The sequence below is a fragment of the Arachis stenosperma genome, chromosome 5 (genome assembly GCF_014773155.1).
Source record: "Arachis stenosperma cultivar V10309 chromosome 5, arast.V10309.gnm1.PFL2, whole genome shotgun sequence".
Taxonomy (NCBI): domain Eukaryota; kingdom Viridiplantae; phylum Streptophyta; class Magnoliopsida; order Fabales; family Fabaceae; genus Arachis; species Arachis stenosperma.
In genome coordinates, this window is record NC_080381.1 from 31,641,485 (window position 1) to 31,656,188 (window position 14,704).

A 14,704-nucleotide genomic window follows, 5' to 3' on the forward strand; every position below is an offset into this window, starting at 1 on the left:
AACAAACTATACCAGTTCTTTTTCAAGAAGGAAATAGATATGAAGAGAGTCTTAAAAAGAAGCCCATGGATCTTCAGAAACTCATGGCTCATAATGGAACAATGGGAAAGGAACACCAATCCTACAGAGATGGACTTTACAAAAGCTGAAGTGTATGTCCAGATTTGGAACCTGCCAGAACATTGCAAAACAACGAAGCTGGGATGGAAGTTAGCAGCAGTAGCAAGTGAAGTGCTAGAATGCAACCTTTTTGAAGGAAACAACGGTCAGGGAATATTCATCAAAGCCAAGGTGAGGATCAATGTGAACCAGCCAATCAAAAAGGGAGTGAACATTGACAACACTGCAGACAGAATCACATGGGTAGACTTCAAATATGAAAAACTCCCAACTCTTTGCTATTTCTGTGGCTTATTAGGTCACGATGAAAACAACTGTGAAAGAGCAGAAGAGAAGGAGGAAGGAAGACTACAGACATCCAGAGAACTCGGAGCATGGATAAGAGCAGAAATAACAGGAGTTAAAGTGGAAGTAGAAGCAAACAAAAAGCAAAAGGAGGAAGAAGGGGCAAGACCAAGCCAGAACCAAAAGGAATCCACCAAACAAAGCCAAAAAAAGTTACTAGAAAAGCTAGAAAAATTAACAATGCTCGATAAATAACATGTTGTCAAAGAAGGGAAGAGAAATAGCATCCTAATAGCTACTATATGGACAGAACAAGAGACAGAAAAAAGGCCAGCAAGCAAAGAAGTAGCCAAAGAGGGAAAGATTCAAAATAAAGATACATCAGCCAAACCAAATGACAATAATACAAAAAGTGAAGTCAAGTCAACCAAATACACTGGGCTAGAGATCAAGGGTAAAAAGGAAGAAACTGAAATGGAGGAAAAAAAAAAGAAGGGCAAAAAAATGGAAAAGAAGAGCAAGGGAGATAGAAAGCAACAAACAAGAAGAGGAAGGGAAGGGAGTTATGGAGGGGAAAAAGAAGTATCAAGGAGACACAACAACTGAAACAGAATATGGAAACATAAGCAAGAAGCACCAAACAAACTCACCAACGGCAGTGGTTGCAAAGCAACCCTGTCGAGAACAATGAGACTGGTAAGCTGGAACTGCCGTGGGCTTGGGAACCCATGGGCAGTTAGAGCTCTCAACAAGCTCTTGAGACAAAAAGATCCCAAACTGGTTTTCTTAATGAAAACAAGGAAGAAAACAGATGAGATTAGTAGATTGAGAAGAAGAGGAGGACTAGACAACATTATTGGCGTAGATTGCAGAGGTGAAGGGAGAAGTAGAGCTGGAGGCTTGGCGGTCTTGTGGGGAAACGATCTTATAGTGGAAATTTCTTCAATGTCAGAAAATCACATTGATATGGTGATTAGTAAAGAAGGGGACAGCAACTCATGGAGGGCCACATGCTTTTATGGATATCCGGAAGGGGCAAACAAAAATAAGTCTTGGGAGATTCTTAAATCACTCAGACAATCAAGGAATAGGCCATGGTTGGTTTTTGGAGATTTCAATCAAGTTTTGGAGAAGAAGGACAAACAAGGAGGGCTGCCGGTGACTTTCTCACAAATAAGAGGATTTAAAGAGGCGCTTCAAACCAGTGAATTATTGGATCTAGGCTTTGTAGGCCATGCCTTCACATGGTCCAACAACCAAGGAGGGGAGCAAAATGTTCAAGAGAGATTGGATAGAGCCGTGGCAAACATAAGCTGGAAAGAAGCGTTCCCTAGAGCTGTGGTACAACACCTTCAAAGGTATAGATCAGATCACAGTCCGATCTTCATAGACATGATGGGAGAAACAGAAAGAAAGAACAACAGATCACACAGGTTCAAATTTGAGGAGGTTTGGCTGGAAAAAGAGGAGTGTGAGGAGATAGTTAAGAAGACATGGATACCGGGCAATATGGGGATTACAAGGAAACTCCAAAATTGTAGCAGCATTCTGAAAGAGTGGGGACAAGTGCATTTCAGACAGATTCCTAAGGCAATAAAAGAAAAACAAAAAAAAACTTGAAAAAGTGCAGGCAAGCCTACAAACAGAGGAGAACATAGCTAAAGCCAAAGTTTTGCAAGGAGAACTTGACGAACTCCTCAAACAAGAGGAGATTTGGTGGGCACAAAGATCAAGAGCTACATGGCTAAAAGCAGGAGACCGAAATACTAAGTTCTTTCATCAAAAAGCTACACAAAGAAGGAGTAGGAACAAGATTCTAAAGATCACCGATGAAGCGGGGATAGTCCATGAGAAGGAAGGAAAAGTAGAAGAGGTGATTACTAATTTTTTTGAAAATATGTTTGCTGGTGATAGAATTAAAAATATGGAGGAAGTCACAGAAGTGGTTAAAGGCAGAATAACACAAGAGAGATTGAATATCTTACAAGAAGAGTTCACAAGAGAAGAAGTCAAATATGCTCTTAGCTAAATGCATCCGACAAAGGCTCCAGGGCCCGATGGCATGCCAGCTCTTTTTTACCAGCGAATGTGGGACATAGTAGTAGAGGATGTAACCGAATGGGCTCTCAATGTTCTCAACAACAATGGTGATCCCTCAGAAATGAACAAAACCTACATATTCCTAATACCAAAAACTAGAAACCCCACTCATACAAAGAACTACAGGCCAATATCACTTTGTAATGTGATGTTCAAGATAGTTACCAAAGCCATTGTAAATAGAATGAAGTTGATCCTGCCGGACATAGTGGGTGATTTTCAAGCGCTTTTATTCCTGGAAGACTTATAACGGATAATGGGCTAGCGGCGTTCGAAATTTTCCATTTTATGAAAAAGAAGAAAGATGGAAACAAAGGCTATGAAATTGGATATGGAGAAAGCATACGATAGGGTCGAATGGGCTTTTCTAATGGAGGTACTGAGATCTATGGGATTCCCGCAAAAATGGATCGACCTTATCTGGAAATGTATCAGCTCATTATCATTCTCAATCATTCTAAATGGCTGCCCAACAAAGGAATTTAAGCCCGGGAGAGGAATTAGGCAAGGGGATCCACTTTCTCCATACCTTTTTATTTTGTGTGCTGAAGTTTTCTCCAGTCTTCTGAGAAGAGCTCAAGAAAGGAAAGCAATCAAAGGGATTAAGATAGCAAAGACAGCTCCTGTAATTACACACCTTTTCTTTTCCGATGACAGCATCTTATTCTTGAGATCATCAGACCAAACTATCCTATCGGTGATGGAGATTCTTAAAAACTACCAGTTAGCTTCTGGACAGAGGATCAATTTGGACAAGTCAGAGATTTCCTTTAGCCGAAACGTACCTCCTACCAGACAGATCCTTATCCAAGATTGGTTGAACATAAAGACGGTGGAAAATCACTCAAAATATTTGGGAATCCCAACTTTGGTTGGAAGATCCAAGAAAAAAATTTTTGAGTTTGTCCAAGAGAGAACCTAGAAGAAGTTAAAAGGTTGGAAAGAGAAGTCGCTATCCAAAGTGGGAAAAGAGGTCTTAATCAAGTCAGTGGCACAATCTATTCCATCGTACATTATGGGGTGTTTCCAAATCCCTAAAAGTCTTTGCTGCCATATAGAGAGGATTATTAGCAATTTTTACTGGGGGAGCAAGGAAGGGGAGAGAAAGATACACTGGGTAGCTTGGGACAAGATGTGCAAGTCAAAAGAGGATGGAGGGTTGGGTTTCCGAAGTTTCGAGACTTTTAACCAAGCACTTTTGGCTAAACAAGGATGGCGCTTAATCAAGAATCCAGAATCACTCACAGCCAGAATGCTTAAAGCAAAATATTATGCTAGGAAAAAATTCACTGATTCAGACATGGGATATAATCCTAGTTACACATGGAGAAGCATATGGGAAACAAAGTGGGTGCTAGAGCTGGGTGGATTGTGGAAAATTAGCTCAGGAAAAAATACAAAGATTTGGGGAGATTCGTGGCTTCCTAACCAAAACGGGTTCAAAGTGTGGAGTACAAGAATAGACTTTGATAAGGAAACCACAGTGGATAGCCTAATCAATCAAGAAGACAGAACATGGAACCAAGAGATAATCAACAATACCTTTCTACCTTTCGAAGCAGAGCAAATCTTAGAACTACCATTAGACATTCATGCAAAGGAAGATAGCTACTATTAGAAGTACAATAAAAAAGAAGATTTTGAGGTAAAGAGAGCTTACCACCTCATAAGAAGCCATAACCAGACCGCAGTTCGTACCAACATCCCAATCCAAGCAGAGCAACATTTTTGGAAAAAATTTTGGAAAATGAGAATCCCCTTGAGAGCCCAAAACTTTGCCTGGAGACTGATGAACCGGTCACTACCTACAAAGCCAAATTTACAGAAGAGAGGCATCAGAGGAACTACAGTGTGCCCAAGGTGCTGGGAGAAGGAAGAGACAGATTCTCACCTATTCAGGGACTGCACCTGGGCGAGGCGTTTCTGGTTTATCTCCCCATTTACGCTCAGAACGGAAACAGCAACCAACACCTCTCTGCAACAATGGGTTCAATCGATGCTCAATCTTTTTGGGGATGAAAGCGGTGGGCTCTTCCTTTGTTGTCTTCATGCAATTTGGCTCGATAGGAACAAGATAATCTTTGATAAAAAACACTCTCGGCCAGAGGCGCTGCTGGAGAAAGCGCACCAAGCCTACACAGAAGCAACCAAGGCCGACCTGCATGTCCCCTTGTTGCAAAGAACTCACCCAGAAAGCCAAAGTGCGAACAATTGGAGGGCTCCAGAGCAAGGAAGATACAAAGTTAATGTAAATGCTGCCATTATAAATGATAGGAGAGGAGGAGTTGGTGTTGTAATTAGAGACTGGGAAGGGGTGGTTGTGCTTGCTGCCACGCTGGAGGTTGCTGCATCATTTTCAGTTAGAGAGGCAGAAGCATGGGCTATTTTTATGGGCTTGAGCTTGGCGGCACAAGGGTATTTTTTGGAGGTAGAAGTAGAAGGGGATAATGTTGAAGTAATACAAGCTTTGAAAGCCTACACAATCTTTTGCAGGTTCTTTTGGCACTATCATAGCAAACTGTAAAGCCCTTTTGAATAGTTTTAGGTTTTACAACTTTACCCATGTTAAAAGAAATGGAAATATAGTAGCGCACACACTAGCTAATTTAGCTCTTAGTAAGCCAAATTTTCTGTGGCTAGAAGAAATCCCTATAGTTATTTGTAATTTGGTCCACCTTGATATTATGGGCCTCCCTTCGTAATATATATATATATATTTCCTTCAAAAAAAAAAAACTCTAAAATGGTCTTTAAGATTAGTGTCATTCACCAAAATCATTTCTAAGATTCTAATTGCACCAATTACGTCTCTGAGATTGACAAAAGTGTAACACATTAGTCTCTGACTTATTTTCCATTAACGGCGTGATAACATGGCTTGATGATATAGACTGTTAGTGACACGTGTCACTTCATGATTTAGCCATGTGTAATGGTATGATGATGTATTCACCAGTGACATGGAACATGCTAACATGCTAACATGAACAGTTATGCCACGTGTCACAATTCTATTGGCCACGTGTTGGTTTGTGCTACGTATTACAACAGTATTCATCCATATCTCATCCACTATGTCATTATTTTAGATGCACCAAATTAGTCTCTCACTTTGTATTAGTAACTTATTTTAGTCTCTGAAATTAAATGACGCGCATATTAAAATTTAAGATTTTAGTATTTATTTATATTGGAATTTTTTTTTATCATACTCAATTTTTTTTCATTTAGATCTTATTTTTTCAAAAAATAAAATCTGAACTCAAGATATTCGATTAAATGAACAAAAAACAGGAATGGATATATTTATTGGTGGATACTTCTTTTCCTTTATATTAATCTTTATGTTGTACTTGTTTATTTGTCATATCGTCGATAATTGAATGAACATTCAATGATGCAAAAGATGAATAATCAAAGTATTTTCAAAAGAAAGTCCAACACGCGAGTAAGCATATGTGGGAGAATCGAATATATTTTAAGAAAATGTGATCAGCTTATTTAGTAGTACATAATTATAGTTTTATTAATAAGTTATATCCTAATGTTTTATTCTACACTAGGTACAACGTATTAAAATTTCATAAAAAATGAAACAAATTTACTAATTCAATGTGTGCAAATGTACTACCTTTTTTTCTTTTTTTTTTTTTCTTATTTTATGTGGTTGATTTCCTCTTCTAACTTTCTGTCTCTTTTTTTATCTTTCCTCTTTTTTTTTTATGTCACTCATATCTATTTCTTTTCTTATTTTTAACTTGTGGACCACACTTAAATTGGGACCCGCCAATAAATTTCTACCTCGTTGACTCATGTGACGTTAGACACAAAGTCTGCATTTTTTTTTGCAAGAATCAAACTTCACTATAGTTAAACTCTTAGTCATCATATTTGAATCATTATCATTAATATGGATTTTCTCAAGTGCATGTGACTTCATCTCAAGAGCTTGACGTATCCAATGGCACCTCACCTCCATCTGCTTTGATCTTGATGAAACATTAGGTTCTTGCTGCGATGGATAATCACTATGGCTGTCACAAAATAACAAAATTTTCTTAATTAATACTTAATTCTGGTAGAAATTTCTTCATCCACAAGAGTTTCTTAGAACCTTCAACAACAACAATGTATTCTGCCTCTATAGTAGGCAAGACAATACATTTTTGAAGTTAAGATTGTCATGACATAACTTTTCCTGCAAAAGTCATCGTATAACAAAAGTAAACTTCCTAGAATTAGGATCATCATCCATATCTGCATCTATGTAACCATCCAATATAAGTTGGCCACTTCGAAATCATAAACAAAATCTGGAAGTACTATTGAGGTATCTAAGAATCCACTTCACTACTTTTCCAATGCTTTTTGCCAAGGTTATAGAGAAAATAACTACCACTCTAACAACATGAGTAATATCTGGCCTGGGACAAATCATAGCATACATCAAACTGCCAACTGCCAACTGTAGATACATATGAAATTTTCTTCATTTCTTCTCTTTCTTTCTTACTCGTAAGGCATTGTTGTAAGCTCAGCTTGAAATGACTAGTAAGTAGGGTACTAACAAGTTTGAAATTACTCATTCTAAACCTCTCTAAAACCTTCTCAATGTACTTCTGTTATGATAACCATAGTTTTTTATTATTCCTGTCACGAGTGATACTCATACTAAGATTTTTTTTTTGCAAGATCCAAAACCTTTATAGCAAATGATTTATTCAAGTTTTTCTTGAGACTTTCATTCCTCTTAATGTCATGACCAACAATCAACATGTCATTAACACAAATGTTCATACCCTGGGCTGAGCTGTATTATCCTGGCTAGACGACGGCAAAACGACCGACCTCTTTTAAAGGTTGGCTTGTTACCGACCTCTTTAACCAAATCGCCATAGAGGCTCAAGTAGGCCCAAACAAAAGGACGCAGCCCACTCTAAAGGCGGCTGGCCTAAAAGATAGGTGACCTCGCCCAAAGATAAGATAAGATAACTAACGTATCTCAAAGAAAGGTCACTCCCCACTACTATAAATACACTGAAGCACCCAGGTATAACTCATACTCTGATTCTACACAAAATTCTGCCTAAAGCACGTGCTAACTTAAGCATCGAAGTCTCTTACAGGTACCACCACCCTCCGGTGACGAAAGATCAGCAGCACCGCCAAGTTTAACAAGTCAGACACAACAGCTCTGGCCACCACCGTAGATCTCGTCCGAGATCGACCCACAGTTTCAGGTAACCCTCGAAACATTGGCGTCGTTGCCGGGGAACCTGGAAGTCATCCCATCACCATGGCAGACAACCATAACAATGATCACAACTCTGGTTTGGTGGACAGAATGCCAAACAAAAACACGGACGACACCTCCAAAGACACACCTCAAAACGGGAAGGATAAGCAACCCCCAAACACGAAAATTTTGGAAGCTATCCGTGAACAACATAATCACCTTAAATAGCTTGAACAAGAAGCCGACTAGCAGTGGGAGGCCAAGCGAGACCTTCGAAGAGAAACGAGGACGTCGAGAGCAGGAGGACAAGCTTCTAAAGCTTTGAGCTTATCTCAAAACTAAGACCACTTAATCCAGTCACGAAGATAACTCCCACCGGGACCAAGATCCATTTACTAAAGAGATCATGAAAGCTAAAGTCCTAAAAAACTTCAAAGCCCTTGATATGATCCCATACGACAGTACGTCCAATCCAAGCCATCACCTCAGTAATTTCAGAAGTCGGATGTATCTTACGGATGCCTCAAACGCCAACCGATGCAAAGCTTTCCCAACTACTCTGACCAAGACGGCAATAAAATGGTTCGACAGTTTGCCACCAAGGTCTATAGCAAGCTTCAATGACCTCGCCAAGAAGTTCCTAGCTAGATTCTCCATCCAGAAAGACAAAGCCAAGCATGTTCCTAGCCTGTTAGGGATTAAGCAAGGAGATTGGAAAAGCCTCCGCAACTACATGGAAAGATTTAATAAGGCATGTCTGGATATACAAAGTCTACCAACAGAAGCAGCCATCATGGGTCTCATCAATGGCCTGCGAGAAGGACCTTTTAGCCACTCAATATCTAAGAAGCACCCAACATATCTAAACAAGGTACAAGAACGGGCAGAAAAGTATATTAATGTGGAGGAGAACTCTCGACTAGGAGAAACCTCAAAAACTGGATTTTCCTACCCACCTCGGGATAAGGATAAAGAATCCTAGAAGAAAGAAAACCAACCCATAAAAGGTATCTTACAGAAAACAGACTTAGTGGGAAGAATCTTACAATGGGCAGTTCAGTTATCCGAATTCGACCTTAAATATCAAGCTCGGACAGCTATCAAGTCTCAAAATATGGCCGATTTTATCGCAGAGTACACCGACACCCCGGGCGCCCCTATAGAGTGGAGCCTTTGCGTGGATGGCTCCTCGAACAAAACCGGGAGTGGCGCAGGTGTCATTATAGAGAGTGATCAGGAAACCCAAATCGAGCTATCACTAAAGTTCGAGTTTCCCGCCTCAAATAACCAAGCTGAATACGAGGCCCTACTGGCTGGTTTGAAGCTGGCTAGGGAGGTACAAGCTCAAAAGCTCACCATTTTCAGCGATTCACAAGTAGTCATCTCAAAATCTAAAGATCCCACCATGAAAAAATATCTGAACAAAACCAGAGAAAAGTTCAGACAATTTGGCAAATATGAGGTCTGACATATACCTCGGGAACAAAAAACCCGAGCTGATACACTTTCAAAACTAGCCAGTACCAAACCAGGGGGCAATAATAGAAGCATAATCCAAGAAACACTGCAAGGCCCATCAATTTCGGAAGAAGAAAAGGTCCTAACCATATCAGGTCAGGATTAAGGATGGAAGTCTCCCATAATTAACTACCTAGTGTTTGAAACAATACCCGCAGATAAAAAAGAGGCAAAAAGACTAGTACGAGAAGCACAATACTACACCATAGTGGGAAACATCCTATATCGGAAAGGGATCTCAACACTCCTCCTAAAATGTGTGCCAACTTCTGATACTAGGGAAGTTCTGAAAGAAGTACACAGTGGTATGTGTGGTAACCACCTGGGGGCACGAGCACTTTCTAAAAAGGTACTCCGAGCTGGTTTCTATTGGCTGATCTTACAAAATGAGGCAACAAAGTTCGTAAAAAAGTGCCCACCATGTCAGAAACACGCCAATTTCCATGTGGCACCACTTGAAGAGCTCATATGTTACATCACCCTGGCCATTCGCAAAGTGGAGACTCGACCTCCTCGGACCCTTCCCCCAGGGTTCAGGGCAAGTCAAGTTCCTCATTGTAGGCATAAAGTGGATTGAAGCAGAGCCACTAACTACTGCCACCACCCAAAGAAGTCGAAAATTCTTATATAGAAACATTATCACAAGGTTTGGAATTCCTTACTCTATCACCACAGATAATGGCACTTAGTTTACCAATACAGGTTTCAGGAACTTGGTAGCCGACCTGAAAATAAAGCACCAATTCATATCTGTAGAATACCCACAAGCCAACGGATAGGCAGAAACTGCCAAAGTCATACTGGCTGGGTAAAAGCAGAGACTACGGGATGCAAAGGGAGCCTGGGCTGAAGAGCTCCCGCAAGTCCTATGGGCATATCGAACAATACCATACTCCACTGCCGGAGAATCACCCTTCTGACTTGCTTACGGAATGGAGGCAATAATTCTAGTGGAGATAGAAGAAGGATCCCCCAAGCAAGGATACTGTTCATACCCTGGGTTGAGCTGTATATCCTGGCTGGACGACGGAAAAATGACCGACCTCTTTTAAAGGTTGGCTCGTTACCGACCTCTTTAAGAAGAGGTCGGCCAAATCGCCATAGAGGCCCAAGTAGGCCCAAACAAAAGGACGCAGCCCACTTTAAAGGCGGCTAACCTAAAAGATAGGTGACCTCGCCCAAAGATAAGATAAGATAACTAACTTATCTCAAAGAAAGGTCACTCTCCACTACTATAAATACGATGGAGCATCCAAGTATAACTCATACTCTGATTCTACACAAAATCCTGCCTAAAGCACGTGCTAACTTAAGCATCGGAATCTCTTGCAGGTACCATCACCCTCCGGTGACAAAGGATCAGTAGCACCACCAAGTCCAACAAGTCGGACGCAACAGCTCCAGCCACCACCGCAGATCTCGTCCGAGATCGACCTACAGTTTCAGGTAACCCTCGGAATAATAAAGTAAGAGAATTTTAAAGTCACTATTAGAGAATTTCTTAACATACACATAATGATCAAAAGATGTCTTACTATACCCATGATATTCCATAAAAGAATCAAATTTTGTGTACTATTGTTTCGGAGCTTGTTTCAGCCTATATAAGATTTTCTTCAATTTGCATATAAGCTGCTTATTTTCTTTAACTTTAAAATCCTCTAGCTATTCAATGTGGATTTACTTGTCTATGTCACCATGAAAAAATGTAATGTTCACATCAACCTGATCAACCTCTAAATTCAAGCTACCTAATAATCCAAACATAACTAAAATAGAGGACATTTTCACTAGAGAAAAAATCTCTTTAAAATCAATACATTTCTTATACTTAAAGTCTTTCACAAGAAACTGAGCTTCATACCTTGGCCATAAAATATTTTTAACTATTTTCAATTTGAACACCCATTTATTCTTAAAACTCTCTTACACCTTGATAGCTTCACCAATTTAAATGTATAATTTTCATACAATGATTTTATTTTTTCTTGTATAGCCTTCAACTAATTTTCCTTGTGCTTATTAGATAAAGCTTTCTGGGAGTTCTCTGACTCCTCAATTTTAATGTTTATCACATACTCATGAGTAGAGTATCCTTGAGAAGGATTACCCTCTCTAGTAAATCCTCTTAATTGAGGCTCAACTGGTAGTTCTGATAGAACTTTTACATCTGACGCATCTTCTATATCTAGCACCTCAAGTTGAGATAGGTATAAGTTCATCATGCAAATCATCATCATTATTATCAATTTGTACATTTCTTCCATCAATATGAGGTCTAGTAGAAGGGCTACGTTCATCATCAAAAAAATATCTAGTCGTTGTTGTTGGCTTATCTGTCTTCTTAAAGTCTTCAATAGTTTGGTCTTTAAGAAAAATCATATATCGACTTCTAATTATTTTTTTACTCACAGGATCCCATAACCTATAACCAAAGTTTTCATAATAACCATAACCCATAGATACACTACTTTAACTTTCCATCAAGTTTGAACCTAACATTTCTTAGAATGTGAACAAAAACTTTGTAGCAGAACACTCTCAACTAATTATAAGAGATATTTTCTCTCCAAATTTTGTTAGAACATCACAATTTAGTGAAATTGGAAAGAGAAAGGTTGATGATCCTCAATGATTTACCCTAAAAGTATTTGGTTAACTTCACGTGAGAGAGCATCCACCTGACTCTATCATTGATAGTATAATTCATTATCTTTACAACTCTATTATGTTTGAGTAGTCTTAGGACTGTCTTCTCAAACTTGATCACATTTTCGTGGCAATACTCTTCAAATAGACTCATATATTCACCATCGTTATCTCTTCGAACACATTTTAACTTTCTTCATATTTCTCTTTCAACACTTGCATAAAAAGTACTTAAAGGCACCGAACACCTGGTATTTAGATTTCAAAACAAAATTCTACTCTTTTTCAAGAATAACCATCAATAAAAGTAACAAAATATAATGCTTGTAAATCCTGTAAAATTAACGAATAATTAGTCAATAAATTAATTTTTAATAAAAGAAATTAGAAATATGAATTTTTATAGTTTTATGAGATAAAGCTAATTAAAACAAGAACTTTGACACTAATTTTAAAAAATTTGGCCCAAGATTGGACCAAACGGGCCGAAACGGACAAACCGGGCACGTATTGGGCCCAAGCCTAACCCAACTCCACTTAATCATATGAGCTCAGCTCATTCTTCCTCCTCAATTGTTGTTTCACGCTGAAACATACAAGGGAAGAGAAGAAAGATTCCCAAACCTTTGGCTTTGATCTTCATTAACTTCTTGCTCCGAACTCTGATCGTCGCACCGTTTGCGGCCACATGTCCGCTGTGACAAGCGCTACAAAGCCCAGTGTATAATTTGGTAAGGAACCTTCATTTTTATTCTCAGCCTCACCTTCCCTAAATTTTCAAAAATTGGATAAATTGGTTGTTGAAATTTTGGTTCTTCGATGTTATAGGATCTGACTAGCTTGAGGAAAATGCTTAATCTTGCTTTATTGGTGCTTGGGTAAGGTGAAAATCTTTAAACCCTAGTCAATTCCTTGATTATGCATGTTGGGTATTGAATTTTTGGTATACATATGTGATAATATGTGTTAGATTTGTATATATGTGTTTTGGAGCCTAATTGAGGAGATAGAAACTTAATTGGAAACTTTGGAGGCTGACTTTTGATAGTGGAGCTTGGGAGCTTGCTTAATTGGGTTGCCTTTGGGTTATACAAGGAAATTAGCCAAGGTATGATTTTGGTTTCTCATATTTAATATATAATGTCTTGTGAAAACTTAGGCTAGATGACCTAGGATAAGTTGAATTATGACTTTTGGTACCTGATTAATAGTTTAGTTAACAATATATGTTGAATTGATAAGGCATGATAGATTCAATTATTTTATGATATGAATGTGGATATATGAATGTTAATGATTGTGTTGGTATGATTGAAAATATTGGAATGATATGTATTCAAAAATGAGGTATGATTGGTGGTGGTAGAGTGTGAAGTTGTGCTGGCATTGTCTTGGTATGTTTTGGTGGCAGGGTATTGTTGTGTGAATGTGGTTAATGAATTATGTTTTGTGAAAAATAGAGGTTTAGAAGATTTTGTGAAAATCTGATTTTTGGCCAAACTTCGGCGGCCATAACTCGGCTTCTGGACCCCCAATCTTTTTCAAACTTATCTCATATCAAAATTTGGTCCGTGAAGTTTATGCCATTCGAATAACAGATGAAAATATTTTAAAATAAGAAAGTTATGCGTGTCGGAAGTTCGGTGTGCAAAACTAAAATTCTGCAGCACTTAATATTTTTAGCCATATGGACTACATGAACAGAATTTCCGTCCATTTCTGGATAATTTTATTGTCATCTTCATTGATGACATACTGATTTATTCTAAGACTGATGAAGAGCATGCGGATCACTTGCAAACTGTGCTACAAATCCTGAAGGAGAGAAAATTGTACGCCAAGTTATCTAAATGTGAATTCTGGAAGAGTGAGGTAAAGTTTCTTGGCCATGTGGTTAGTCAACAAGGGATTGCTGTGGATCCTGCTAAAGTTAAGGAAATAATGGACTAGGGGCAACCAACTTCTGTGAAGGAGATAAGGAGTTTTCTGGGTTTGGCAAGTTATTACCGAAGGTTCATCAAAAGGTTTTCGCAACTCGCTTTGCTTTTTACCAATATGACCAGGAAGGACGCGCCATTTGTTTGAACTTCTGAGTGCGAGAAAAGTTTTCAAGCATTGAAGCAGAAGTTGACCATTGCACCTGTATTAGTGTTGCCTGAACTGAATGAACCATTTGAGATATACTGTAACGCATCATTGAAAGATCTAGGGTGTGTGTTGATGCAGCACTATAATATCGTGGCATACGCCTCATGGTAGTTAAGGCCGCACGAGATGAATTATCCGACTCACGATTTAGAACTTGCTGCCGTTGTATTTGCTCTAAAAGTTTAGAGGCATTATCTCTATGGCGTCAAGTTCCAAGTTTCTCGGATCACAAAAGCTTGAAGTACCTTTTTGAGTAGAAAGAACTGAATATACGTCCGAGGAGGCAGATGGAGCTATTAAAGGACTATGACTTCGAGTTGAATTATCATCCTGGAAAAGCAAATGTGGTGGCGGACGCTTTGAGCCGAAAATTGTTATGTGCTATGAGAGGAAGGGTTGCTAAAGACATTTGAAAGCCTGAAATTGGGGGTTAGAGAGGAGTCTGGAAATCTATGTTTAAGCCAATTGCAAATTTCAAGTGATTTTAAGTCCAAGATCGAAAAAACTCAACAAGACGAGAAGGAATTGTAGAAGGTGTGGCCGAAAATTGAGCAAGGAAAGCGGTGGAGAGTATCATGGGACAATGACGGATTATGGAGATTCAAGAGTAGGATCTGTGTGCCGGATGTCGAAACCTTGCGGCAGGAT

At 39.0% G+C, this 14,704-nt stretch overlaps 2 protein-coding genes across 2 annotated transcripts; both read left to right on the forward strand.

Moving 5' to 3' along the window:
- The first annotated feature begins 1,092 nt into the window (after positions 1 to 1,092).
- On the forward strand, positions 1,093 to 2,025 carry LOC130980656 (uncharacterized). The gene has a single exon (XM_057904316.1). It carries the CDS (start codon positions 1,093 to 1,095, stop codon positions 2,023 to 2,025), a length of 933 nt encoding a protein of 310 aa, XP_057760299.1.
- Positions 2,026 to 4,252: 2,227 nt separating this feature from the next.
- On the forward strand, positions 4,253 to 5,029 carry LOC130980657 (uncharacterized). Its single transcript, XM_057904317.1, has one exon. The coding sequence runs from the start codon at positions 4,253 to 4,255 to the stop codon at positions 5,027 to 5,029; it is 777 nt and encodes a 258-aa protein (XP_057760300.1).
- Positions 5,030 to 14,704: the final 9,675 nt, after the last annotated feature.